The 27,233-nt window shown below is 54.8% G+C and overlaps 1 protein-coding gene across 10 annotated transcripts; it reads left to right on the top strand.

Moving 5' to 3' along the window:
- Window positions 1-4,616: 4,616 nt before the first annotated feature.
- On the top strand, window positions 4,617-26,585 carry FCHO1 (FCH and mu domain containing endocytic adaptor 1). Of its 10 annotated transcripts, none has more exons than XM_068534739.1 (26): window positions 4,617-4,686; window positions 9,592-9,683; window positions 10,749-10,823; window positions 11,975-12,116; window positions 13,331-13,444; window positions 13,686-13,790; window positions 14,833-14,931; window positions 15,024-15,120; window positions 16,214-16,258; window positions 16,374-16,452; window positions 17,190-17,214; window positions 17,606-17,663; window positions 18,146-18,324; window positions 18,407-18,431; window positions 18,806-18,857; window positions 19,415-19,506; window positions 19,901-20,176; window positions 22,022-22,134; window positions 22,245-22,332; window positions 22,488-22,596; window positions 23,316-23,471; window positions 23,789-23,921; window positions 24,361-24,560; window positions 25,210-25,265; window positions 25,780-25,944; window positions 26,504-26,523. In XM_068534739.1, exons 1-26 carry the CDS (start codon window positions 4,660-4,662, stop codon window positions 26,521-26,523), a joined length of 2,622 nt encoding a protein of 873 aa, XP_068390840.1. In that variant the 5' UTR covers window positions 4,617-4,659. The 10 variants fall into 10 exon arrangements, with proteins under 10 accessions (XP_068390840.1, XP_068390843.1, XP_068390841.1 ...); XM_068534742.1 differs by having other exon boundaries at window positions 13,292-13,444; window positions 19,415-19,503; window positions 20,015-20,176; XM_068534740.1 differs by having other exon boundaries at window positions 13,292-13,444; window positions 24,382-24,560.
- Window positions 26,586-27,233: the final 648 nt, after the last annotated feature.

The raw sequence follows: 27,233 nt of genomic DNA, 5'->3' as shown, positions 1-27,233 counted from the left end.
ACAGATTCTGAAACCCACCCACCCCATCTTTTGCCAAATGTAACTCCACCCTTTTGCTAAAGATGTTGGTGGTTGGAGGAGAGAGAGCAATAGGTTTGGAGATCTCCCCATATGCCTTGCTGGCCTCTGAGCCTCAGTTTACTGCACTGCAAAATGGGTTGATGGTCACATTCTGGCATTGCTGGAAGGGTTGCTCTGCCAGACAATAAAACATATTGCCAAGCTGCCATCATCAGAACAGGGGCTCCTCCACCCTGGTCACACCCACTGGACTGCCCAGGGCACACACTGACCCACATACCTTCACCCACACCAGGGGCAAAGCCGGTACCTGGGCAGGATCCTGGGCAGGAGGAGGTGGGAGGCGCTGGGCCAGTCTGTCCCCTATCCCTTGGGGCTCTTTCCCTGAGGTGGGGCTGGGAGTCCAACGCTCCCAGGTTCAAATCCAGCTCTCCTGTGCATGGCTTTGCCCCTCTGCACCTTGATGTGTTCTTCTGTGAAATGGGCTGAATCCACCTTGGAAGATCAGAGCAGACTGTGAGAATGGGAGTGCTGCAAATGCAGACATGATCATTATAATACTACAATCATTATCATACAATATTATAATCATTATAATATTGTAATTATAATACTAATTACAATATTAGTGAGCATAAACAGCTGACTCGGGTTGGGGCAGGGGTAGGAGAGAGGGAAGTCTGCAAGGGTGTTGCCTGCTGTGTCTCCAGAGCTCGGTAGTCAGGTACACAGTTGGTGCTCAATAGGTGTTTTCCAAGTGAAGTGATGGAGAGGGAGGAGACCAGGGCGGGAGGACTGAAAAATTCCTGAGCGTGAGCTCAGATGCCGTTCACAACCCAGTCACTGTGTGACACGGGGCCGGTGCCTCAGTTGCGTCATTGGGGTAATGGCTGAGTTGAGACACTGCTTCCAAGTGCCATTGTGAGAATCATGCCAGATTGTGTAAATGGGCACAGCCCTGGTGGTCAGCCTTAGAGGGGAGGAAGCACATGACAGAGCTGGTCCTTGAAACAGCATGGCCAAGCGGCCAGTCACAGGAAAGGAAGAGAAAAACCCCAAACTGGCCCTACTGTGAGCAAATTGGAGTCCAAGGGGGAACAAAATGACAGATCCTGTTTCGCAGAACCTTAGAGGCCCAGAGAGGTGAGGGGCAGCCCAAGGCCACCGAGTGAGAGGTCAGGAGCTCCAGACAACCCATCAGGAACAGGAGCCCTGCCTTCTTTGCTGACTTGGTTCCTGTCTTGTTTTATCTGCTCCGAGACCTGCTCTAATGCTGAACCGGCAAGAAGCCCCAAGGTTTTGGGAATTGGTGCTGGGGAGGGTGGATCTCTGGGCAGCACCCAGAGCCTGTGTCACCCACCTCCCGGAAGGACTCTTCCCCACTTCCAGCAGCCAGAGGATGGGAGCATCCAGGTCCACTGACAACCTGCTGTGTGACCTTGGGCAAGTCCCTGTCCATCTCCGGGCTTTGCCCTGGCTCTGTGGAGGCTGGGAGACCTGGGTTCACGCAGGGCTGACTTCATCAGACACAGTGACCACCGTGTCTCAGGCACAATATTTTAGAGGTCTGTAAAGGTGTTTTAACTTCTTTTAAAATCAGAAGGGGAAAAAAAAACAAGCTTTGGGGTCAAATAAAACATTTAATATATGGTATTAATATATTCGTCTCTATGCCAAATGTAGTTGTAAAATATAGTTTAAATTCTCTTTTTTTATTGGAGGAAGGGGCCCATGAAAGCAAAAGTGCCTCTGGCCTATGAACGTCCTCATGCGGCCCTGGGTTCGAGTCTTGGTGCTCCCATTCATGGGCTGTGCAACCTTGGGCAGGTGGACTCTCCTCTCTGAGTCTTGGGTTCCCCCCCAGTGAAGCAGGCATCATTGGCCCACCTCAGAATGGTGAGATGTGGAATGTTTAGCCCAGGGTTGGTGCTCAGTTTGTGGGTACTATTATTTCACAATTGTTGTCAAGGTCATTTGCTCGGTAATAATAGCCCCGGCTAGGGGCCTCAGTTTACCCACCCAGGACCTGCACGGTGCCAGGGAGGTCCCATGGGTGCTGTCTGGAGGGGGAGGGGAGGTGGCAGTTGGGCCGTGGGCGGGGCAGGGTGAACTTCCTGTCCCCCAGGCACAGGGGCCTCTGCTTGGTGCTAACGGAAGTGGCAGGGGCCACGTGGCTGTCTCCTGGTGCCTGCCCCAGCTGACAGGGGCTCTGGCCCCATTCACTGTCTGGTGAGTTTGAGCCCAGGCCAGGAGGCCCCCCACTGCCCCTCCTTGCCCCGCTCAGGATCAGAAGGGAGACCCTTCTTCCTGGCCCGGGTTTCAGGAGAAACAGTAGGTGTCACTTCCTGGGCCAGGCTGGGGCCTGTGCAGGACCACCCTCTGCTCTGCCACCCCGACCCCCATTACGACTCTTGAGTGGCGGGAGGGAAGGCGGGGTGGTCGGGGGAAGATGGAGATCCAGAGCCACGTGTGGAAGCTTTGAACAGGAGTTCTTTTGCAGACAGGTCAGGGACAAAATCATAGTGACCTGGGGCCAGTGAGTGACCTCTCTGTGGCTCAGTTTCCTCATCTGTAAAGTTGGGATTGAGCCTCACGGTGTGGTTGTGAAGGTTGAATGAATGTGTGGTACCTGTGAAGAGCTGGGCACAGTGCCGCGCACACACTCGTGCTCAGTGTATGTGTACGGGGAGGGGCAATCTAATGGGAGTTGTGAAAACAGTAGCAAGATGCTTGGTTTCTGGGGAACTTGGGCCCGGTGGCTCCTAGGATCCTCTAGAGCAGCACCGTCTAGCAGAACTTTATCTGTGCTTTCCATTTGGGTGGCCACCGGCCCCATGTGGCTCCTGAGCCCTGGAAACAAGGCTGGCACAACTGAGGAACTAGGGGTTTAACTGTATATAATTTTATTTAGTTTAAAATTAAGTTGCCACATGGGACTAGTGGTTCCCTTATCAGTTAGCCTAACTCTAAGGGATTTGGAGATGCTCAGGGTCTAGGTCATGGCCAGAAACTAAGAAATGAGATGGGAATTTAGGGCTTTTCCCCCTTGGGATGTCAGCTTAGCATGTCCCCAGCTAGGCTGGCTTTCCTCAGGGGCTACACTAGGAGCTAGAGTTTCTCAGGGGCCCCAGCATCACCCAGCACAGGGTGGTGGTTGGGAATGTTTGTTGAATCAAATAATTGTTTGCCTGGTGAACACCTATTCATGCTTTAAAACCCCAACTTCCACGCCCCCTCCTTGAGTCCAGGTCCCCCAGTCCTTGTTCCTCCATTTGGTTCAGCTTTGACCCTGCAGGACTGGGGTATCTGTGTCCAGCTCTGTTCTCCTAGACTGAGGACTCCTCAGGGAGCAGGCCCGGGGCTGAATCATCTCATGGACCCTGGTATTGTCCTGGCCAGGTAGGCACATGGTGGGTGCTGGGTGACTTACCGAAGTCGAGTGACCAGGGCCTAGCTGATAATGGGTCGAATTAAACTCACTTTCAAGATTAGAAAACTGAGGCTCAGAAAGGGGCAGCCTTGTCCAAGGGCCTTGGTCAGTCCTTTCCTGGTGAGGCCCAGGGAGCTTTCCCATCCTGCGTTCACCAGCCCCGTCCCTGCTGCCACTGTGCCTCCTGGGCTCCCAGCTGCTGCTGAGCTGCCCTCAGGGTCATGAATTATGGATGAGGCTTACGGGCTCCAGTGACAAGCCCAACCTCAAGAACATGCCAAGGACACCAAGTGTCCCTCCCTCGCCTGGTGGCTTGGCCCTGCCCCCTCTGCAGGGAGGCCTGGGGTCCTCCAACAAGACCCCTTCTAGGCATTCCCTCTTGTTTTGCAGATGGGGAAACTGAGGCACGGAGCTGGACAGTGACTCAGATACCAGGTGAACACACTGGCTTCCAGGGGGCAGGGTTGGGACTCATGGGGGCACCAGTGTCAGCTGGGTCACCATGGTGAGGGATGAGCTTTCCATCACAGGAGTGTGCATGACATGGGGACTGTTGTAGAGGGATTCAGGAGACCCCAAGGGAAACTTAGGGACACTTCAAGGACCCCGACTGCCATGTGGCTGATCACAGTCCCATTGTCCACCTCTCACCAGACCCTCTTCCTACAGGAGCTGACCAGCGTGGGGCTGAGTGCTCAAGTTGGGACTCAGCTGGCCCGAGTGCAAATCCACTGTCATTTCCTGGCTGTGTGACCTTGGCAAGTAGCTTCCCCTCTGGGAAGGTCTCAGTTTTTCCATCTGTGAAATGGCCTAGAGCTTTTCTACCCATCCCTGACCGTGAACTCCCATTCATGCTTAAAAACCCCAACCCCTATGCCCCTTCCTCTAGTCTAGGCTCCCCTAGCCCTTATCTCTTCATTTAGTCTGACCCCACAGGGCTTGGGCGTCTGTATCCAGCTCTGTCCCCCTAGGCTGGGAGCTACTTGAAGACCATGCCCAGAGCTGTATCATTTCAGGGGCCCTGGCATACTCCCAGCCTTGGGGTTTTTGGTTCCTTCTCCATCCTCTTTCTCCCTCCTCCACAAGGAGAGCAGTTGGAATTTCCCTTCCTCAGGCCTGAGCTGGCTATGACTACAGCTCAAACTTGCCTCTCTCTTCAGATAGGCACCAGACAGGAGCCTTCGGGGGTCTCCATAGAGGCCATCAGGATGTCGTATTTTGGGGAGTATTTTTGGGTAAGTAAGATCCGCTGTTACTTTGGTGGGGGCTCCTGGAAGGGCTGTGGGGGCTTTTATGGAGATGGAGGGACCTGGGGGCTTATGGGCAGAGTCTTGGGCAGATGGAGGGTCTGCAGGGGGTAGAAGTTAAAGTGGGAAAAGTCAGGCTGGGTTTGAATCTATACCCCCAGACGTCATAGGCCTTATCATCTTGGGCAAGTCACAGGTTGAACAGGGAGACTGAGGCCCAGAGTAGGAATCTCTCACCTGAGGTTGCCCAGTGAGAAAGTGCAGAGTCAGGGCTCAAACCCAGGGCCAGACTGAACTTTCAGTATCCAGGATCATTCCAGCCAGGGAATTTCCACATCTTCCCCATCCTGGAGAGTTGGGGGGTTTTCTTCACTTGACCCCTAGGGACCCCCTCACCTGTCTGCCCTCCAGGCTGGGGACCACATACTGTGACGCAAGGAGCCAAGTGAGACAGACTTGTTTTTATTCATTCACTCCCTCCCTCCCTCCCTGTCACCACCACCCCACACCCAGCCAACTCTGGGAGATGCTGGAGCCCCCAAGAGATTCCATCCAAGCCCTGACCCTGAGAAGCCCCCAGTTTGGGGGACACAGAGCCAGTAAGATACACCCAGCCCTGTAGGGTCAGGGCTGAACCCAGCCTTGGGTATGCCCAGAGGAGGAGCAAGGACACAGAGCTGTGTTTGCCATGGGCTTTGAAGGCTGATTTTCCAGGATGTCAGAAAGGCATTCTGGGCAGGGGGAGCATTCTGGGCAGGGGGAACAGCCTGGGCAGAAATCCAGAGGTGTGACACTGGGTGGCCAGTTGAGGGCACAAGGACTCCGCCCGCAGAGCTAGGCTAATGGGGAGCCACAGAGGATATGTGAACAGGAGAATCAGGGAAGGACCAGGGCAGAAAGCCCCTTCCTCAGTTTCAGGCCCAGAGCTTGCAGAGGAAGCCCAGTTGCTAGGCAACTGGTTGCCCATGGCAACATGCCTTTCTCCCTCCCCAGCTGGGGCTCCTCTTACTAGCACTTGCTTTCTTAAAGGGGCCGCATCCCCTTGCCAATTGCGGGGGTGGGGGGCCGGGGGGACGGACCTCCACCTCCTTCCCAAGGGTCAGAGTCCTTGGATTTGCCTCTGAATGGCTGTGTGACCCCATCAAAGGGCTGCCAGTCTCTGAGGCCCTAGTGGCGATCTGTGTAAGGGGGTTGACCTGTTTGAGGATCGGTGGTCGCCCAAGTATTGGAAACCTGACAGCGGCACCTACATTTATTTTAAATTTCTCTTAATGGAATGCGGCACCTACATTTCTTTTAAATTCTTTTTCATTGTATGAGGCATGCAAGTTCGCTGCAGAAAATTCAGACCAGCAAAGAGAAAATAGAAGCCACCCCCAACTCCTCCTTCCAAAGATAGCCTGGTACACAGTGGATAAGATCTTTGAGTTTGGGATTTGAATTGGGCTCTTCTGGGAGCTCTTGGGCAGGTGGCTTTGCATCTCAAAGCCTCAGTCTCTGCATCTGGGAAAGAGGGATGAAACTCCTGCTTCCCCAGGACTAAGGTAGTACCCCTGGAATGTCTGTTTCTTTTAATTAATGTTTCTTTTTTAATCTATTGTTAGTATTGGTGACTCTTTGCTGGGTGGCGCTGGGGCCCTGACTGGCCTGAAGGAGGCTCCAGTCAGGAGAAATCAAGCCAGACAGGGATGCCCCGGTCTTGTTGGACCAAGTCAGGTCTGGAGGCATGGACGGCACTGGGGAGCCACGGGGGAAGTGTGAGCAGGAGAGGGACGTGATCAAGCTGTATTAGAAAGATCTCTCTGGGGCTGGCGTGGGAGCAAGATTGGAGGCCAGAGGTTCTGAAAGAAGACACAGGCCCGAGACAGCCCCTCCCAGGACCCTCGGCTGCCAGCCCAGCCCGAGGGAGCCAGACACTGCTGGGGGCTTTGCCAGGTCTGGGAAACGGGCCAGCAGTTGGCTGTGAGTCAGCTCCAGATGCTGGCCTGGGCGGCGGTGCCTGGTGCAGCCTCACCCGAGGATCCCCTGGGCAGGGTGGGCGGGGGCCTGCTGGGGCTGTTTGCTGAGCCCTCAGCACTGTGCAGGAGGCCCTGTGTCTTGTACCAGCCTCATCTCACCAAGACCTTTGGGAGGTGAGTGCTGTCATTGTCCCCATTTGTCAGATGAGGAAACTGAGACCCAGAGAGGTGAAGTCACTGGCTCAGAGTGACCCAGTGCGTAAAAGGAGGATTTGACACTTGAGCCTTGAAAGTACGATTCTAGGGAATTCCCTGGCGGTCCAGTAGTTAGGACTGCGTGCTTTCACTGCCAAGGGTGCAGGTTCAGTCTCTGGTCAGGGAACTAAGATCCCGTAAGCCGAGGCCAAAGATAAAAGTAAATTTAAAAAAAAAAAAAAAAGAAGTATAATTCTAGACATGAGAAGAGAGAAAATATATTCCTGGGGAGCTGGAGGGATCAACACTGAATGTTTAGGGAAGTGGGGGTCTGAGGAGAGTCTAAGAATGTTCCTGAAGGAGGAGGGCCTGTCAGTGATCCTTGAGAGGTGGAAGAATTTGGATGGGTCGAAAAAGTTGCAGGCTAGTGAGCCAGGTGACAGTAACAGCCCCAGCAAAGATACCGTGGTGGGAAAGAGCAGCATGTCTGCACCATTTGCTATTTGCTGGCGAGGCCAAGAGGCTGTCCTGGGTCTTCCCCAGTCTTGGCCTCCATTTTTCCATTTGCACAGCAAGAGGGATTATCTGGTGGTGACTTCTGGCTTTATCCTTCAAGCTTCCAGGTAACTGGGAGGGTGAACCCCTCAGGTTGGAGGAGGATGGAGGAAACCATCATTTCCAGAGGGTCTGTGAAGTGCTCCCAAAGGGATCACTTTAGTGATTTGTGTTGGGAATTAAATAACATTGGGGCTTCCCTGGTGGTGCAGTCGTTGAGAATCTGCCTGCCAATGCAGGGGACACGGGTTCGAGCCCTGGTCTGGGAAGATCCCACATGCCGCGGAGCAACTAGGCCCGTGAGCCACAATTACTGAGCCTGCGCGTCCGGAGCCTGTGCTCCACAACAAGAGAGGCCGCAATAGTGAGAGGCCCGCGCACCGCGATGAAGAGTGGCCCCCACTTGACACAACTAGAGAAAGCCCTCGCACAGAAACGAAGACCCAACACAACCATAAATAGAAATAAATAAATAATTAATTAATTAAATAATTTAAAAAAAAAAAAAACATTGGATCCCTCCATGAGCTTCCTCTTTCAGTCTAATTACAAGGCCCCATTTGGTGCTAAAATATCTCTACTTCCCTCCGACCCCAGCTGATCACCCTTTTTAACTGACAGCTCAGTGTTCAGACATGTTGCCTTTCACGTGTGACAGAATCTGGCTGGCATTAAAACATAGTTGTTGCCTCATTTTTTCCCGTCCCCTTCATTATGGCAAGGGGTCCTGGCTTTCCACTTAGAATAGTGGTAGGGACTTCCCTGACAGTCCAGTGGTTAAGGCTCCGCACTTCCACTGCAGGGGGCATGGATTCGATCCCTGGTCGGGGAGCTAAGATCCCACATGTCATGTGGTGTGGCCTAAAAATAAGAAAAAATTTAAAAAAAAAAAGAAAAAAGAGAATAGTGGTAAGCGTTGCCCTTTTAAATCAATATATTTGGAGAAGAAACAAGAGCAACCTTAAAGCAAAATGATAACTAAGTAATACCATGAATTAGCAAAAACTAGGGTTGCCTTTGGGGCTTTAGGGGACCGTGATGTGGATCATCTTGGTATTTACTTCATTCCCATATGAGAGGTAGGTGACTCCCTGCCCCCATCTTAATGAGGAGCCACTACAGGTTCAGAGAGAGACAGTGACTGGTCTGGATCACACAGCACAGCCCTGGCCTCTCCCACCATGGTGACCCCAGAACTAGGAGGAAAGAGGTTTGGTGCAAGGCATCAGCAGGCACCAGGGTAGAGGCTCTGTTCCCACCAGTCCCAGGTAAGAGCAAAATAACTTTTGTCCATCTATTCAACAAACTGAAATGCCCTTTCTGTGCCCCACCCTGTACTGGATATTGCTGGGTCCTGAGAGAGGTGTCAGACCTGCATCCTGCTTTGTGGGGTTCTCAGAGAGGGAGTTTTCATGTTGAAGAGAACAGAAAACACAACTACAGTGACTTAAGCAACAGGGGTCATATTAGTTCATAAAATTGAAAAGTTGTGCAGTAGTGTGGCTTTCAGGGTTGGTTTGATCCAGCAACTCTACTCAACACTTTTTATTCAGACCCTCTCAGGTTCAGCTTCTTTCCAAAGTTCATGGTTTCCGCTTGGTTGCCAGTATCTCCTGTGACCACATAATCATTTATGGAAAGGTAGAGAGAAAAACAGGGGAAGAGACTGATAGAGAAAGGAACAAACAGAGGCAGAGATACACACACACACGCAAAGACAGAAAGATAGTGACAGAGAGAGACAACCAGTGAATGAGAATGTCTCTCCCTCAACTATGGGAGAAAACTCCCAGGATTCTTTCTTTTTTTTAATTTTTATTCTATTTATTTTAAAATTTTGTTTATTTATTTATTTATTTATTTGTCACGCCTCGTGGCTTGTGGGATCTTAGTTCCTTGACCAGGGTTGGAACCCAGGCTCCCTGAAGTGGAAGTGCAGAGTCCTAACCACTGGACCGCCAGGGAATTCACCCAGGCTTCTTTCTGACTGGACCAAATTAAGGCCCATGAACCAATCCTTGTGACCAGGGGGAAATGCAACAGGCTGATTGGCTCAGGCCTGAACAAATCCCTACAACCAAAGGATGGACTTCTTCTGGTTAGCTCCTCAGCCCAGCCCCTGTTGCTAGGTAACCTTGATGTCCTCTCCATCCCCTTTCTCAATCTCCACCCCCATTCCCTGCAGGGAGAGAAGAACCATGGCTTTGAGGTCCTGTACCACAGCGTGAAGCAGGGGCCCATCTCCACCAAGGAGCTGGCAGACTTCATCCGGGAGAGGTGAGGTCCCCAAGCCCCACCCACCCCCTGGCCATGTCCCACAGTCCACGCAGCCATGCTCATCTTGTGCCCCAACCCTGGTGCCCCCTTTTCCCTTGCCCACTCCATCCTCCCACCACACCACACCCTTCCAGAAAGGATCCAGGCCCCTGGGGTCTCCAGGAACCAAATGGGCTTGAAGACCCTCCAAACCAACGGTTCTCAATACTATCAGCCACATGCCCCATCTTAAATGACAATCACCAGGTTCTAACGCCTCCCCCTGAAGAGACGCTAATACGACCTACTTACAAGGAGAATTTTGAAAACTCAGTCTCGGGCCCTGAGTATGATAAAAGAAAAATCATGTATGATGAAATAATCTACATCTCAGCATGTCAATGCTCCGACGTCTGAGAAAACATATTAAACTCAAATTGCAAGGCAGCCTCTGCTCCCCAGCTTCTCAGCAGCTGAACGCCCGTTAAATCTGGGCAGAAAGTCCAAAGGATTATTAACCAGGTTTTTCTCTTTGTGGCTGTCACGTGGGACCTGTCGCAGCCATACAGGACAGGGGCCACTCTTTATTTTATGGGCCTTCAGACCCTGGGTCCATCCACTGTTGCTTATGCTACCCCATGGGTGCCTCTATCAGAAAATATCCCAATGGGTAACTGGTTTTAACTGGGCACACTGCTACCCCAAACAAAACTGAGGTTCTATTAGGATGAAAATGTGAGTGGATATTAGGTAGGCATTTAGCAGTGTCTGTCTAGAGGGAAAAAGGAAATATGAGTTTGTCTTCTGCAATTAAATGAGACAAAGCATATAAAACATTTATATTATGTGCTTACAAATTTTTTTATCTGCTGTTGCTACTGCTGCTACTACTACTGATGTTTTACTTAAGGATAAAAACCTCTCCCATGAATTTCCAGAACACCTCCCCCTGTCAGGGGACTGTATCATTCTCCTGGAGAGCCACTGCTCAGATGTTTGAGATGGGGAAACTGAGGCCCAGGGGTGTGAGGCCTTTCCCAAGTGTGCTCAGAACCTTCCCCATCCTTGCCTTGTCCTCCTACCCAGGGCCACCATCGAGGAGACCTACTCGAAGGCAATGGCAAAACTTTCCAAGCTGGCCAGCAACGGGACCTCGGTGGGGTGAGTGGGCTCTGGGTGGGACAGGAGTGGCCAAGGGTGTGGGGCGCTGGGGGGCAACAGGAGCCTGCCCTTGGGTGGACATCTCTTCGTGCTTGTGATATGTGGAACAGGGAGTCATCCCCCTGCTTATGGGGCTCATTGGACAGAGGAATATAGTTCATTCATTCACTAGTTCATTCATTCATTCACTGGATATTTACTGAGCACATACTGTGTGCCAGGCACTGTTCAAGGCACCAGGGGGCCCGGGGCAATCAAGAAAGATAAAGCCTCCAGTCACCTTCATGCCCTGTTCATAGGTGTACATCTGGGATGTGTGACGAGACGGTTGTTAACCACAAACACGCACAAAGTCCTTTCCCAGGGAGAAAAGTGCTAGGAAGAGAACAAAATAGGAGCATTAGAGGCTGGACACTATCTCTGGAGCCAAGACCTCAATAATGCGAAGGAATCAGCCATGGGGGTGTCTGCAGGACAGAGACCCAGGCAGGTGGCTCAGCTAGTGCAAAGGCCCTGAGGCAGCAACGCACCGTACGTGTTCAAGGAAGAGCAAAGAGGCTGGCATGGCTGCAGGGCCTGGACAGAGTGGAGATGAAGTAGGGGAGAAATAGAGGGAAGGGGCCACAGGGCCCCAACACACAGGTGACTTTTAAACCAGGATGTGATGTGGTTCCGTTGGCATTGCAAAGTTCCCTGTGGCTCCTGTGGGGCAAAGGTTCTGGCGGGGGCCGAAATGGCGGCAGCAGAGAGCGAAGGCAGTGGGGAGGCCAGAGGGGTCTTCTGTCGAGCTGGGAAAGCCCCACAAACTTGATTTGGGCAGGTTGAGTCTCAGCAGCCTGTGAGTATCAGGCGGGGCCTGGAGTCCAGACAGAGGACTGCGGGGCCTGGGCCTGGGTTTAAATTCCAGCTCTGATATTCATTTGCTGAGGGCCCTTGGGTGAGTTATGGAGCCTCCCATGCCTCAGTGTCCCCATCTGCCACAGGCCCACCTCACACAACTGCAGTGGGGGTTAAATGAATTCATACGTGTTCATGCTTAGCAGGGCCCGGCACACGTTAGATGCCTGAGCCAATGCCAGCCATGCTGTATGAGGGGTCCCTGGGGGGTTGGGCCTGCTGGGCCCGGGATGTGTGACCCCACCTGTTTCCAGGACCTTCGCCCCACTCTGGGAGGTCTTCCGAGTCTCCTCAGACAAGCTGGCGCTCTGCCACCTGGAGCTGACACGGAAGCTGCAGGACCTCATCAAGGACGTGCTCCGCTACAGCGAGGAACAGCTTAAGGCACACAAGAAGGTGTGTGCTGTGGGTACCGCAAGGCTGGTGGATGGGGGATGCCAGCGGCTCCCAGGATCCCAGGACTTCTGGGGCCTTGGAACCTCCAGCCCCTGGTGTGTGCCTCTGAGACTTCTGTTAATTCCACGACATCAAACTCAGAATCTCACAGACCTGAGCATTGGTGAATTTCAGTCTCAAAATTCAAGAGTAGGGATCTGCAAACTACGGCCCGCGGGCCACATCCAGCCCACCACCTGTTTTTGTGCAGCCCTTGAGCTAAGAATAGTTTTTCCATTTTTAAGTGGTTGAAAAAAAAAATCAAAAGAAGAATATTCTGTGCTGTGTGAAAATGACCCCTGATCTAGAGCATCAGGAGCTACAGATCTTGTTATTTGACATTTCTAGACCCTGGAAGAGCCAGACCTTAGACTCTCGGGATCCCAAAATATTCGAAGCTTATAATTCTAGAGTCATAAAGGCTTTGCATTTACAGATCCCTAGAATCTGCAAGGGGTTTTGTTTGTTTGTTTTGTTTTGTTTTCTGGCCGTACCTTGCGGCATTCGGGATCCTAGTTCCCTGACCAGTGATCGAACCTGCGCTCCCTGCGGTGGAAGTGCGGAGTCTTGACCGCTGGACTGCCAGGGAAGTCTTGAGTCTGTGGTTTTTAACCCCTGTTAAAAAAGGGAGTTGGTAGTACTTCATACTGTACAGTTAAAAATGGTTACGATGGCAGCTTTTATGTTATATGTATTTTACCACAGTTTTTAAAAAATTGAGGAACAAGGAAGTTTTCTACAGGCTGACATGGAACAATCTTGGGAGTGAATTATTAAGTGGAAAAAGCAGTGAGTTTAACAGTATGGACTGTTGCCATTTGTCATAAAAAATGGGCACATGTGATGGTCCATGTGCCAGTTATTTCTGGAGAAGTATCATGGTAATAATGGGAGGTTTTTACCTGAACTCATCCCTTAAAACTTTCTGAAATGTGAATTATGTGTAAATATTACCTATTTAAAGAGTTAAAATTTTTGCAATTCATAGAATACTCAGAAAAAGTATTCTCTAGGACCTGGAATCCCACAGAGTTTGGGAAGCTGGGAATTTCACGGCATTCACCTGGGGTCTGCTCAGGTCCTGCACCCCAGCAGGGGGCTTCAGGTGGCCCGCATGCTCTTCTCCGCCCCCACAGTGCAAAGAGGAAGCGGTGGGCACCCTGGACGCTGTGCAGGTCCTTGCAGGCGTCAGCCAGCTCCTGCCCAAGTCCCGCGAGAACTACCTGAACCGTTGCATGGACCAGGAGCGGCTGCGGAGGGAGAGCACCAGCCAGAAGGAGATGGACAAGGTGGGCACACAGCTGCAGGTCCCCAGCCACCGCTGGCCCACACAGGTCAGAGGAGTTTGCCGAGGGGTGACGGAGCTGCCTTCTGGGAGAGTGAAAACATATCACAGAGCGATGGTCATTGAACCTGCATGAACCACATACATGCTGGGCACCCCAAGGAGTCTGCGTGCTGGGGGATGGGGCTGGGGGAAGTGCCCTGAGTGTCACCCTCTCAACCCCGTCCCCTCCCCGTGCCTCCTAGGCAGAGACCAAGACCAAGAAGGCAGCAGAGAGCCTGCGGCGCTCAGTGGAGAAGTACAACTCAGCCCGTGCCGACTTCGAGCAGAAGATGCTGGACTCAGCTCTGGTAAGAACCATGCATCTGTACCTTGGAGACCTACACATTCCTGGGCCCAGGATGCTCTGGGCCCCAGAAGTCCAGAACCTTCCAAACCCTCGACTCCGGAAGCCTTAGAATCACAGGCTTAAAGCCGTAGAATTCTAGAGCCAGTTAGCTATTGTTACTGTTATTATTATTTCAAAAACCAAATCAGTTTTGTGCCTTAGTTTCCCCACCTGTAAAATCGGGGCAGTAATAGTACCTGCCTCATAGAATTGTTGTGAAGATTAAATGAGTCCCCATATGTGAAGTTTTCAGACTAGTACCAGGTGCATAGAAACCACTCTATGAAGTATTACTATTATTATTTTTATTATCACTGATGAGGTTTTTAAAGAAAGACAGTGTAGGGTTTAGAAGCCAAGAGTCTCCTGACATGTCATGGTAGCTGAAAAGCCTGGATTCCTGGTCCAGCCTCCATCTCTCACCAGCTCTGCAACCTTTGGCAAGGCATTGCGCCTCTCTGGGTCTCTGTCTACCCAAATGTTTGAAAAGCAGATTGAGATCTCAGGATTAAGAATCAGATTTTTTTTTCTGATTTTGCAGTGATAGAAAGTTGCAAGTGATAGAAATCTTCATTCAGACTGACAAGGAGACGTATAGGCTCAGGGAACTGAAAAGTTCAGGGGGCAGAGCTTCAGGTATGGCTGGATCCAGGTGCTCAAATGGCATTGGCAGGAAGTTGTGCCTCTCTGCTTCTCAAGTCTGTTTTTCTCCCTGAGGGCTTTACTCCCAGGCAGACATGCCCTCCCGGATGTGTGTGTGTGTGTGTGTGCGTGTGTGTGTGTGTGTAGCAAAGTAGCCACCAGCAGCCCCCACATGCATCCACCAACACATTGACTCAGGGTATGAAAGTGTTTTTTTCCATGGTTCCAGCAAAAGTCCCAGAGCTCTTCCCCAAACCAATCACTGAGGCCAGGGGATTGGAACATTCTGATTGGTCAGGCTGGGTCACATAGCCACTCCTTGTGGCCCCACCTTCCCATTTGCCCCTTCCCTCCTGCCTCAGCACTTCCAAGCCATGGAGGAGACCCACCTGCGGCAAATGAAGGCACTGCTGGGCTCTTATGCTCACTCAGTGGAGGACACCCATGTGCAGATTGGGCAGGTGAGTGGGACCAGGGGTGGGGAATGAAGCTGGGGTTCTGGGCAAGAGGGCCTTGGCCCTGCCTGATTACACACTCCGTCTGCCTGGCCCAGGTACATGAGGAGTTTAAGCAGAACATAGAAAACATCAGCGTGGAGATGCTGCTGAAGAAGTTTGCAGAGAGCAAGGGCACAGGCCAGGAGAAGCCTGGTGAGTCTGGGCATCTGTGGGGGTTGGGCTGTGGAGCTGTAGGGAAGGAACAGGACTCAAGAGGGGAGAGAATGAACCTCTCTGGGCTTCGTTTTCCTCATCAGGAAAATGGGCTGATGAGAAATCTAACTCAGCAGCCCACAGAGGAAGAGGATCTGCTGCCTGATCTTATGTGTAAATCTCTTACAACTGGATACCAGAGGGGCCTTGAATGCCAAGCTCAGCCTTTCAGACTTTCCCCTGAGGGCCCAAGGGAGCCATTGAGGGTTGTTGAGCAAAAGACCAATTTGAAACTGTCCAGATACAGAGTCGAGGAAGAATTGAGAGCAAAAGTTTTGGGGGTCACATCTGGGTTTGTGTCTTTTCTTTGTCGCTCATTGTGTGACCTTGGACGTCTGTCTTGCCTTCTCTGAGTCTCAGTTTCCTCATCTGTAAAGTGGGCATGATAATAACCCCCACCTAATGGTGTTGTGAATGTTCAGTAATTTGATGCAGATAAAAGGCAAAGTGTGTACCTGGCACATAGTAGGCACTCAGTAGATGCTGCTACGCAGTTTACATCCCTAGCTCTAGTCAACCACTAGGGTCTGTCTTTTCTCCCTTCTGTCTCTATAGCTCAGCACCAGCTCAGGCCACCTCTCCTTGTGTGGGCCCCCACTCTTGCCCTTCACTGGCTCCAGGTTTGTCATGCCCTGCTCCTGCTCATATAACCTCTGTGGCTCCCCATCACCCTTGAGAGAGAGTCCCAGGTCATCATCCTGGCACCTGAGGCTCAGCCCACCTCACAGACTTATGGTCCATCCCCTGAACTACCCAAGTTCCACCCAGAAATGCTGGAAGTAGAAGAAATAACTCAGGCAGTGCCCCCTCCAGTCCATCCCAAGGTGGCGACCATCCAAGGCAGGACCAGAACACTTGGCCCATCCCACTCATGACCATCTCTGGGGCTGGTTCAGCATCTTGGCTCAGGCCCTGGACCCTGACTGGTCTTGAGCTCAAATCCAGGTGCCATTGTGTGGCCAAAGGTATACTGCTACCCTTGCCAGGCCCAGTCTCCCTGCCCAGCTGAGTTTCTCAATCTTTTCTGTCTCAGGGCCTTTGGACTTTGAGGCGTACAGTGCGGCTGCCCTGCAGGAAGGCAAGTACGTCTGGGCCTGGATGCCCAGGCTGGACCACAGGGATGAGGGAGGCAGATCTGAATGGGAAGGGCAACCCCCCCAAGGCTCAGCTGCACCCCCCTCATCTGTCCTCAGCAATGAAACGTTTGCGGGGAGCCAAGGCCTTTCGCCTCCCAGGACTGAGCCGGCGGGAGCGGGAGCCACCTGCAGCTGTGTGAGGAAGCCCCCCATCCCAGCCCTGGCCCAGGCTAACCCAAGATCCCTCCCCCTGCCCAGGGTATCCCAGAAGGCCCCTGCTTAGGGTAGCCGAGGAGAATCGTATTCCAGGCTAGCCCAGGAGTCCCTCTACCCAGGCTAGGCCAGGAGCTCCTCTGTCCCAGACTGGCTCAATATTACCGCTGCCCAAGCTAGTCCAGAATTCTCCTTTTGCCAAGACTAGACCAGAGCCTGCCTGTTCCCCCTGCCCCGGCTGGCCCAGGATTTCTCCCTTTGTCAAGGCTGGCCTTACTGTTTCCCCACCTAATCTAGCCTGGGAATTCTTGCTTTGTTAAGACGAGCCAAGAGTCTCCCTGCCCAGACTAGTATCACATTCTTCCCTATGACCATGGTCTCCCTGGCTAGCCCAGGATTACCCTTGCCCAGGCTAGCCCAGGATTCTTTTCTTTGCCAAGGCTAGCCCCATTATTTCCCTGCCAAGGTAAGCCCTACATTCAGACTAATTCCAGGGTTCCTCCCCTTCCAAGTTGACTGAGAACACCCCATGCTCAGCTAACTCCAAATTCACCGCCCTGGCCCCAAGCAGGCCCCAAGTTCCCACCACCTGCAGGGCTAGTTTGGGACAACATAGCAGCCCAGGGGCTGGCCCCAGGTTCCATGTCCGGTGTTGGGGGCGGAGGGGAGGGCCAGAGGAGGTGGGGGAGCTGACACTGACACCTCCTTCTGCATTCCCAGAGATTCCCTGGAGCCCGATTCAGGGGTGAGTGCCATGGGAGGGGCCAGGCCGGGCTGCAAGTGGGAGGGGTCCATCCCACCTTGGCCCCCCACCCAGGCCTGGAAGCCAAGCCTGGAGCTCAAGGGGCAAGAGGTAGCACAGCTTAGGGACCAAGTTCAAATCCCACCATGGCTGCAAACTCCCATGGACCACGTGGGAGGGACCGATGTCCCCTCTTAGCCTCAATTTGCCCCTCAGGACAGGTTGCGGCATGTTCTGTTCCTCCAAGAACCTGCCCACAAACTGCGAGAAGATCATTATTGCCATTGGGGTTGTTTCTTGGTCTGAGTCAGAGCCCAGAGGTGGAGGTGGGGCATGGCAGGGTGAGATGGGAGGTTTGGTACCAGAAAAACTAACTCACCGCTTGTCCCCCCAGACATGTCCAGAGGTGGATGAAGAAGGTTTCACTGTCCGGCCTGATGTGTCCCAGAACAATATCCTCCTGGCGCCTTCTGGGGGCAGTTGTTGGCACAGCAAGGACAAAGCTCTGTCCACAGTGATCCACCCACCATTAGCAACCCTCTCTGTGTACATCCTGAGGGGAGCCTCCAGTTGTGAACCAAGCAGATTCAAATGCAGACACTCACCCTGCGGGGTCAGGGCTGAACAAGAGGGAGAGGGGGGAGCTTGGTTACCCCAGAGGGGGAGCCAAGGGGACTTCCTGGAGGAGAGGGTCACCGGTGTTGGGGTTTAGCAGCTGAATAGGAGTTTACTAGTTAGGACAGGGCATGCTTGTATGAAGGCTTGTAGGGGGAGGAGAATGGCAAATACATGGTGTCGAGGCAAGGGTGGCAAGTGGTGAGAGATGGAATTATGCAGCGCCTCGAAGGGATGTGAGCAGGAAGAGATGGATTTGAGGGCTGACTGGAGGGAAACCCGGTGTTGGAATCCGCTTGGCCCCTTGACTGCAGTGCACGCACAGCGGAGCCCTCCCGCTTCTCGTCCAGCGACTCCGATTTCGATGATGAGGAGCCCCGCAAATTCTATGTGCACATCAAACCCGCCCCGGCCCGGGCCCCAGCCTGCAGCCCCGAGGCAGCCGCAGCACAGCTCAGGGCCACAGCTGGCAGCCTTATCCTCCCTCCTGGCCCCGGGGTGAGGCGTGGGGAGGTGCTGTGTGTGGGGCAGGTGGGGCTGGCTGGATGCCACCGACCTGATGCCACCCCTTTGTCCACAGGGCACCATGAAACGCCATTCTTCACGTGAGTAGCCTGTTAAGGGGTCTTCAGTTTGACGAGGAGCACGTGGAAGGGAGACTGGGCCTGGAGTGTGGGTGTGGGTTTGAATTCCAGCTCTGCTCTGTAACTTGGGGCAGACTGCTTACCCACTCTGATCTCCTTTTATAAAATGGGGTCATTATGAGAATTAAATGAGAGCCAGAAGGGATCGCTGGGGCTGGGAAAGAAGCCAAAAGCTGGAGACAAGTTGGCTCAGGTTCGAACCCCTCTCTGCCTGATTTGCTGGTCACCTTGGGCAGCTGACTAGACAGCTCCAAACCTTGGTCTCCTTGGTGTGTGGAGTGGGAAGCAGTGCAGGCCTGGCGACAGAAAGGCTCAAGGAGGTACATCTCTTGCAGGGGACACTGCTGGGAAACTACAGAGGCCTCGATCTGCCCCAAGGGCTGGCAGGTGGGTTCCATGGGAGGTGGGGCATTGGGCCCACATGAGTGGGCAGGTGAGGGCCGTCCCTGCCTCTCCTCCCCTGCTGCCTCCCCATGTCTCTGACTCCCCTTCTCTTATCCTGGCAGGGAGTTAAGGGCGTGCCATTTTTGAGGGACCACTTAGTCATTCACTTGATGAACATTTATTGAGCACCTTATGTGTACTTGTGCTATTCTGGGTTCTGGAGATAAATGACCAAGACAGGTCCTCCTCAGGGTCACATTCTAGAGGCTCAGATTTTTAAAACAGTAAATAAGTTAGAGCATATTCGATGCTTCCAAGTGCTGTGAAGAAACTAAAGCAGGCAATGTGATGGAGAATAGGAGTGGGTGACTTTAGTTGGGGCCGTGGTGGAGGGGTAGCAGGGGAGGTGGGGAGGACTTTGAGCTGAGCCCTGAAGAGGAGCAGGAGGGGGCTGTAGGGAGATCTGGGGGACAGAGCTCAAGACCAAGAACAGCAAGTACAAAGGTCCTGAAGTGGGAGGAGGCATGGAAACACCCCTCTTGTCCATTCCCTGTCCCCAGCTGTGCAGAGAAGCTGCAATCGGATGAGCAGGTTTCCAGGAACCTCTTTGGGCCTCCCTTAGAGTCCGCCTTTGACCATGAAGATTTCACAGGTGATGGGGGTGGGGCTTCGGGGACGTGGGCGGCCAGCAGGAGGAAGGGTGGGGCCACTGCAAGGATAGGAGGCTCCGGTAGTCAGGACCGTGGGCCAGGCCGGAGGGAGGACGTGGCGGTCCTTTGTGGGTCAAAGTGAGGGTGGGCGAGGCCATGGCACGAGTGGGCGGAGCCGGCGAGAAGGTGTGGCCTTCGTGGGAGTGAGGATGACAATGTATAGGCAGGCATCAGTGGAGGTGAAAGTAGCCAGAGAGCGTGGCCTGGGGTGGAGGGGGGATGGGGGAGACATCGAATGGGGGCGGACCTTCCTCAACATGGGCGTGGCCTGCGGGAGGATGGAAGGGACTCCGTGTGAGTGGGGTCTGGAGCTGGCTGCCCCCTTCCCTCCCCCAGGCTCTAGCAGTCTCGGCTTCACCTCCAGCCCCTCGCCTTTCTCTTCCTCGTCGCCCGAGAACGTGGAGGACTCCGGCCTGGACTCACCGTCCCACGCGGCACCCGGCCCCTCCCCGGATTCCTGGGTTCCCCGCCCGGGCACCCCACAGAGCCCACCTACCTGTAGGGTGCCGCCCCCAGAGTCGAGGGGGACGCAGCCCATGCTGCCATCAGACTCACCACAGCCCCTTGCACCATCCCCGGGTCCCTGGGGGGTGGAGGCTGTGGCTGGAGGAGGTGAGTTCCTCCACCCCTAATCTGAGAGTTATCTGAGTCCTGGGGGAGGATTGAGCACCTAATGTGGCCAGGGTCTGAACAGGGTGCTGGGGACACAGCCGGGACCCAGGCAGGCAGAAACCCTCACCCTTGCAGGGACAATAGTGATATGGATATTTAACAAGGCAGGAGGTGGCAGGTGCCTGGTGAGGACTCAGAAGGGTAGGGCCTCCCTGAGGAGGGAACATCTGAGCTGGGATTTGATGGAGGTGAGGACGCAGCCATATGGACATGGGGGGAAGGGCATTCCCAGCAGAGGGCACAGCCTGTGCAAAGGTCCTGGGGTGGAAACAGGCAAGACCCTTTGAGGAACAGTTAGGAGGCCAGGGTGGATGGAACAGACTGATGACAGGGAGAAGGAGGGGGTGGAGGGGGAGATGTCGGCAGGGAGAGGGGATCAGGTGGGGGCTGGTGGTCCCAGGGAGAAATGTGAGTTTTACCCCTAGCAGGGTCAGAGCCACAGGAGGGAGGGCTGTGAGCGAAGAAGGGGTGGGACCTGCTCGGATTGCAGGCTCTCTGGCCGCTTGGTAGGCAAGGATGAGAGCCAGAGACCAGGGAGGTGAGTCCAGGTAAGCGGTGATGGGGTAACAGTGGGGAGCAGGCCAGCAGACAGTCACGGGACCCAGAGGGCCTGAGGGCAGCTGAAAGGAGAGGGAAGGGCAGAAAGAGCAGGGAAGACGGGGCGGAAGAAGCTGGGGTGGGGGCATGTCAAGGCTGGGCCTTTAGGTGTCAGGTGGGTGGGGGAGGCCAGGCTGGAGCACCCTGTGGACAGCTGCATGAAGACATCATCAAGCTGAAGTGGGATGGAAGGCTGCCCAGGGAGAGGGTAAGAGAGCGCCCAGGGTGGAGCAGGGGCAGGGCTAGCGGGGGGAGGAAGGAGGGGATTGGCTACTGGTTGGCTCCTGGGGGCCTGAGTCAGAGGGACTGTGGGCTGTGACCACATGAGGTCCCCAGCAGTGGTGACGGGGTGGCGGGGGGTGGGGGGCTTGGTACCATCCGTGGTTAAAGAAAGAGCCTGGTTGGAGCTGGTTCAAGGGAGGGCTCAGGGGAGTGAGTGTAGACCATGAGTGTAGACAGATAAAGTTGCCTGCGCTTTACTGTAGAACTAAGGTTCTCAACTGGGCCAGTTATGCCCCTCAGGGGCCACTTGGCAATGTCACCACTGTCACTTGATTGTCACCACTTGGGGGTGAGGTATACCTGAGGTCTGAGGGGTGGAAGCCAGGGAGGCTGTTCAACACCCTACAGTATGCAGGGCGGCCCCAGCATCATGAAGGATCCAACCCTGTTGAGAACCTTGGCACAGCCTGGGGTGTAGGTAGGAGGGGAGGCGAGCGAGTAAGCGTTTGTAGATGGAGCAAAGCAGGGACATTAGGGAAGCAAGAGAGCGAGGGGAACCTAGGTGTTACACCATGATTAGTTAATTTAGAAGGGTGTGACTCAGACACAAGCCAGGGTGGGAGACTACCCTTGGAACTGCCAAATGTTGGGTAAAATGCCTCTGCCAAATCCCCACTCCCCCGTAGAGTGCCTGCCTCCTGAGCATCCAGCCCTTGCTTGCATACCCCCAGTGATGGGGAGCTCACCCCTTATTGAGCCACCAGTCTGGTGTCTGGGAGACTCAGGGTTGCAGATGGTGTCTACAGTCCTGTCCAGCACCTTCTCTGTAGCCCTAGGACTCCCAACCATCAGGGTGTCTCCTCCTATAAGCCCGACTCCCAGTTTGGGGCTGAGTTCCTCCCCTGGGGAGGTTGGAGAGGCCCAGGCAGCAGCTCAGCCATGTCTGTTCTTATGCTCCTTCCCCAGACTTGATGCCTGTACCTGCTGACCTTGCAGCCAGGGAGGGCCTGGCAGCCCCACCCCGGAGACCTCGCTCCAGGAAAGCATCCTGTCCCCTCATGCGCAGCAACGGGGATCTGGTAGGGTGAGGGGGGGGTGGCAGGAGCCGGGCTGGGGGTCGCCTCCAGGGTCAGCATTGGGGCACTGCTGCTAGGGTGTTCACAGGCCGGCCTATCTTCTTCCCTTCCAGTCTCGTTCCCTGAGCCCCTCCCCACTGGGCTCTTCAGCCCCCAGCACCATCCCAGAACGGCCCAGCTTCTCATCCCAGGCAGGACATGGTACGTGGGTCCTCTCTGGGCCTCAGTTTCACCTTCTCTGGTCCGGGTGTGTGGCTTAGTGATACAATGGAGGCCGTGTCGGCAGAGGGCGGGTTCTGGAGCCTGGGACCGGTGCTCACTCTGCCTGTCCCTCGTTCCCTCCCTGCCACCCCCAGGAGTCTCCCGGGGCCCAAGCCCTGTGGTCCTGGGCTCCCAGGATGCCCTGCCCGTGGCCACTGCCTTCACTGAGTATGTCCACGCCTACTTCCGTGGCCACAACCCCAGGTACACAGTGGTGGGGCACAGTGCAGATGGTGACAGGCAAACAGGGTTCCCTGGGGGCTGTGCATCTAGGTTCCGGCAGGGACAGCTTTCAAGTGGGTTTCATGATCTGCTTTACCGTGGAACAGCTTCGAACACTGAGCTGAACAACCAGACCCATCCTGAGGGGTGTAGGAACCATGGAAGGCGTTTGAGCAGGGCTAGGCATTGATGTAGCCACGGTTTAGAGGAACTCCTCTGAGGCTGCTGTGGGCGTCAAACTGAAGGGAGCAAGACCAGAGGCCAGGCCCGTGGAGGGGGCAGGTTAAGGGTGAGTTGAGGGACCAGGGATAACCTGGGGGCGGTGCCCAGCCAAAAAGACCTTAAGATCAAACCACAAAGAGGAGGAGAGTATTGGACCGGAAACCCAAGCTGAGGACAGTTACGAAACTGAATGTTTTGCTTTGAGCTTCCTGGTGGCCTGGGGAAAAGAGAACTGGAGAAGGGGGTGTTCCTGTCTCCTTCAGCCCAGTGTGGATTCTTGCTGGTGTCTGGATTGCTGTCCAGGCAGGGACACAAAAGGTGGAGGCTCGGGCTGGGAGGCTGTCCATGGTCAGAGCCTTGCTGATTTTGAGGGACCTGGTGAGCCACAGGCTACCGTGAAACTAGGAGAGAGGGGAGCGTGAGGTGCCAGGCAGAGCCCTGAGCCAATGCCCAGTGCCTTCACCACCCGCCCCCACCAGCTGCCTGGCTCGAGTAACTGGGGAGCTGACCATGACCTTCCCTGCTGGTATCGTGCGTGTGTTCAGCGGAACCCCACCCCCACCAGTCCTCAGCTTCCGCCTCGTGCACACGGCCCCCATTGAGCACTTCCATCCCAATGCTGACCTGCTCTTCAGGTACTGTTGAGGAAGGGGAGAAAAGTTAGGGGGTTCCAGGGACTGGTGGGGGCCAGGAGCGCCCCGGCTCTGAATTCCTGTTCTGCCTCCCGGGATTTGCTGTGTGACCCTGGGCAAGCTGCTCTCCCTCTCTGAAACTCACTCTCCTTCCGTCTTTTGCTTCCCACCCTCGCCCTTCCCTGGGAGTTATGCTTTACTGGTCCCAAGGTTAGCCTGGGAATCTGCATCTTTAGGAAGCCCTTGGTGTAGGTGGGATGCTGGAGGCCCTTGGGACGGCATCTCCCGAGGGTTGGGGTGATTATTCCCGGTCTCTGCAGTGACCCCTCCCAGAGCGACCCTGAGACCAAAGACTTCTGGCTCAACATGGCAGCTCTGACTGAAGCCCTGCAGCGTCAGGCAGAACAGAATCCAGCTGCCTCCTACTACAACATAGTGCTGCTGCGGTACCAGGTGGGCCAGGTGGATGGGGCGGGGCAGAGGGGGCAGGGAGGGGATGATGGGTGGGGAGAGGGTGAGCAGGCGGCAGAAATGGAGGCTGATAGCAATGAGCGTGGGGTGAGCTGTAGACGTGGTGGGCAGTGTAGGGGGGCCTGGCCTCCACTAGTGCAGATGGCTCCATCGTGCAGATTAGAAGAGGTCGGATCCCAGGACCTGGCAGCTGGCACCTGTCCCCAACTTTGTTAGAATGGGGCACTCTTCTGCCCTCTGCTGGAGACGTGTTGTAACACAGCCTCTCATCAACAAAGAGCCCCTGGGGTGTCCTAGGCAGTGCAGTCAGGTCGGTTGAATGGCGGGTGGCATGGCAGGGGCAGTGTGGCTGAATAGCGCGCGGTATGACAGGACAGGACGGCTCAAGCCGTGTCCTCTCTCCTGTTCTCCCTTCCCCTAGTTCTCCCGCCCCGGTCCCCAGTCCGTGCCTCTGCAGCTGAGCACCCACTGGCAGTGCGGGGCGACCCTCACTCAGGTCTCGGTGGAGTACAGCTACCAGCCTGGTGCCACGGCCGTGCCCACGCCACTCACCAATGTCCAGATCCTGCTGCCCGTAGGGGAGCCTGTGACCAACGTCCGCCTGCAGCCGGCTGCCACCTGGTGAGGGCGTGTGGGAGGCCTGGGGAAGCTCAGCAGTGCCCCCAGAACCTAGCAGACCTCCCTCTGATACGCCAACTGAAGGGTCCATCTTAGGCCTGACCATTCACTGTGGGCTCACCTTGCTTGGAGCTAAGGGTGATATTACCAGCAATAATGATGTCTGACACTGAGAGCTTCCCACACGTCAGGCTTGTTCCATGTGTTCTGCACACACTGACAGGCTCGGGGCTTTTAGCAATCCCTCAAGGGGTTGGCCACCATCATCGCCACTTATGGAGGGGAAGCTGAGGCACACAGAGGCTAAGTCACTTACCTAGGTCACACCAGGATTTCAACCCAGCCACCCACTCGTGGCCCCTGGCTTTTAGTCACTGCACAACGTTGCCTTTGTTTTGTACAAAAGGTAGAACCTGCCACCAAGAAGCCAAATTAATAGGGCCGAATGCATCATCTAAAAGTGCTGCAAGGCTGTAGAGCCTTCAGGAACCAGCTGCTCCATACCCCACCCCCATTTCACACATGGGAAAACTGAGGCCAGGAAGGAGACCCGGCTTTCTCGGGTCATGTAGCCAAGAGGCAACTGAGCTGGGACCCTGGGCTCCCAATGTCCTTTCTGGTGGAGACCGGACCAAGCTTCTCTTGATGCCAGGAACCTGGAGGAGAAGCGGCTCCTATGGAAGCTTCCGGATGTGTCCGAGACAGGGGGTGAGTTATGGTTGTGCCCAAGGTCTTGGGGGTCTCAAATGGGAGAGGCTTATTTCAACTAGGGGAGAGGGAATTCCCTGGCAGTCCAGTGGTTAGGACTCCACTTTCACTGCCGAGGGCGCAGGTTCGATCCCTGATTGGTTAACTAAGATCCCGCAAGCTGCGCGACACAGCTAAAAAAATTTTAAAAACAAACTAGGGGAGGATTGGGGATGTGCTAGGAGCAGGGCAGTGTAGGCATCAAGGAAAGCTTGAAAGGGCTTTGACAAAGCTGGAGGAGAGGGCATCCCTAGGGGTGGGCACAAGAGGTGCAAAGACCCTGAGGCAGGATTCCTTTGCAAACCACACACAGCCCCGTGGGGCCAAAGGAAAAGGGTGCAGGACACAAGAGGAAGTCAGACGGAACAGACAGAGCCACAGATCAAAGGGCTCGGGTGCAGGGCTGAGGAGGAGCCCCAGGTCACAGCAGGACTGGGGTCGGGGACGGGACACAGCTGACCTCAGACCTCCCCAGGCTCTGGCCGCCTGTCTGCCAGCTGGGAGCCATGCTCGGGGCCCAGCACACCCAGCCCTGTGGCTGCTCAGTTCACCAGCGAGGGGGCCACTCTGTCCGGCGTGGACCTGGAGCTGGTGGGGAGTGGCTACCGCATGTCGCTGGTAAAGAGAAGGTTCGCCACAGGTACGCCCTCGCCCTGCCGCTGCGCATCCCCGGAGCCAAGACCAGGCCGCGCTCCGAGCCCCACTCCCTGCTTCTGCCAGGGTGCGGGGGTGGGAGAGGCATTTGGGGTGTTCGGAAAGGATAGGTGGGTGTTGGGGCCTGGAGACCCAAGATGGGGGGCACAGGTGGAGAGAGGGGTGGTCAGGGCCCCAATGAGAGGGATCAAGACGTGTCCCCTATGGGACTTCCCTGGCGGTCCAGTGGTTAAGACTCCGAGCTTCCACTGCAGGGGGCACGGGTTTGATCCCTGGTCGGGGAGCTAAGATCCCATATGCCGCGGGTGCAGCCAAAAGAAAAGAAGTGTCCCCTGGCCGGCATCCTTGCAAGAACCCAAGGCAGGGAGCCAGAAGCCCCTCTGGTGAACCCATCCCCACCCCCATTCTCCCGTCCCCACAACGGGCTGCTGGGGTCCATGGGGCAGTGGGAACAGTGAGTTACAGGGGTGTTTTGAAGAGGATTGGGGGATCCCAGGGTAGGGGCAAGGGCCCCCCCTGCACCCCTCACAACCCTGCCTCCACAGGGATGTACCTGGTGAGCTGAGCCTGCAGAGGCCGACCAGCACCACTGGCCCCAGCTCTGCACTGCGTCCTGGTGCTCACTGACTGCTCCCTGCCCTCCTGCTAGACCCGAGGGTCCCCCACCCTGGCCTCCCCTGAGGCCCTGACTCCATGGAGAGGATCCCAACGCTCAGTCTGGCTGAGCCTGAGATCCACTCCTGCTCATGCCAACTCTCATGCAGGTCCTTGGCCTTTTAATGTTCTTTAAATAAACACTCTATTTTCTAATAAAATAAATAACAAGCCTTTTCCTGCTCCAGGAAGTTTCCTTCACATCGCCAGAGAGGAGAGGAAGAAAAGACGGATGGGTGGGAGAAATCTAATATCCTTAATAATCCTTATCCCTACCCCTCCACCCCCACCTAGCCTGTGCGGGGCGATACTGGGGGAGAAAAAGACAGACGTGAACACCCCCAGCCCCATGGACACCTCCAGTCCTGTGGGCTGGTGGAAGAGAACAAGGACTAGAGGAACCTAGAGGGGGATGCCAGAAAGACTTCCTAAGCAGAAGGCATTATAAATGGGGCTTTGAGGTTTGAGTAGGAGTTTGCAGGCTGGATATGGGCATGCCAGGCAGAAGGATGGTGAGTTGTGAGTTCTGTGAGAAAGCAATTAGTCCACAAACACTGATTGAGCACCTACTGTATGCCTGGCTGTAGAGACACAGCTGTGAGCAGGAGAAAGCTCTTAGAA

This window comes from Eschrichtius robustus, chromosome 2 (assembly GCF_028021215.1).
Source record: "Eschrichtius robustus isolate mEscRob2 chromosome 2, mEscRob2.pri, whole genome shotgun sequence".
NCBI lineage: Eukaryota > Metazoa > Chordata > Mammalia > Artiodactyla > Eschrichtiidae > Eschrichtius > Eschrichtius robustus.
This window is presented reverse-complemented; position numbering and strand designations above follow the sequence as displayed.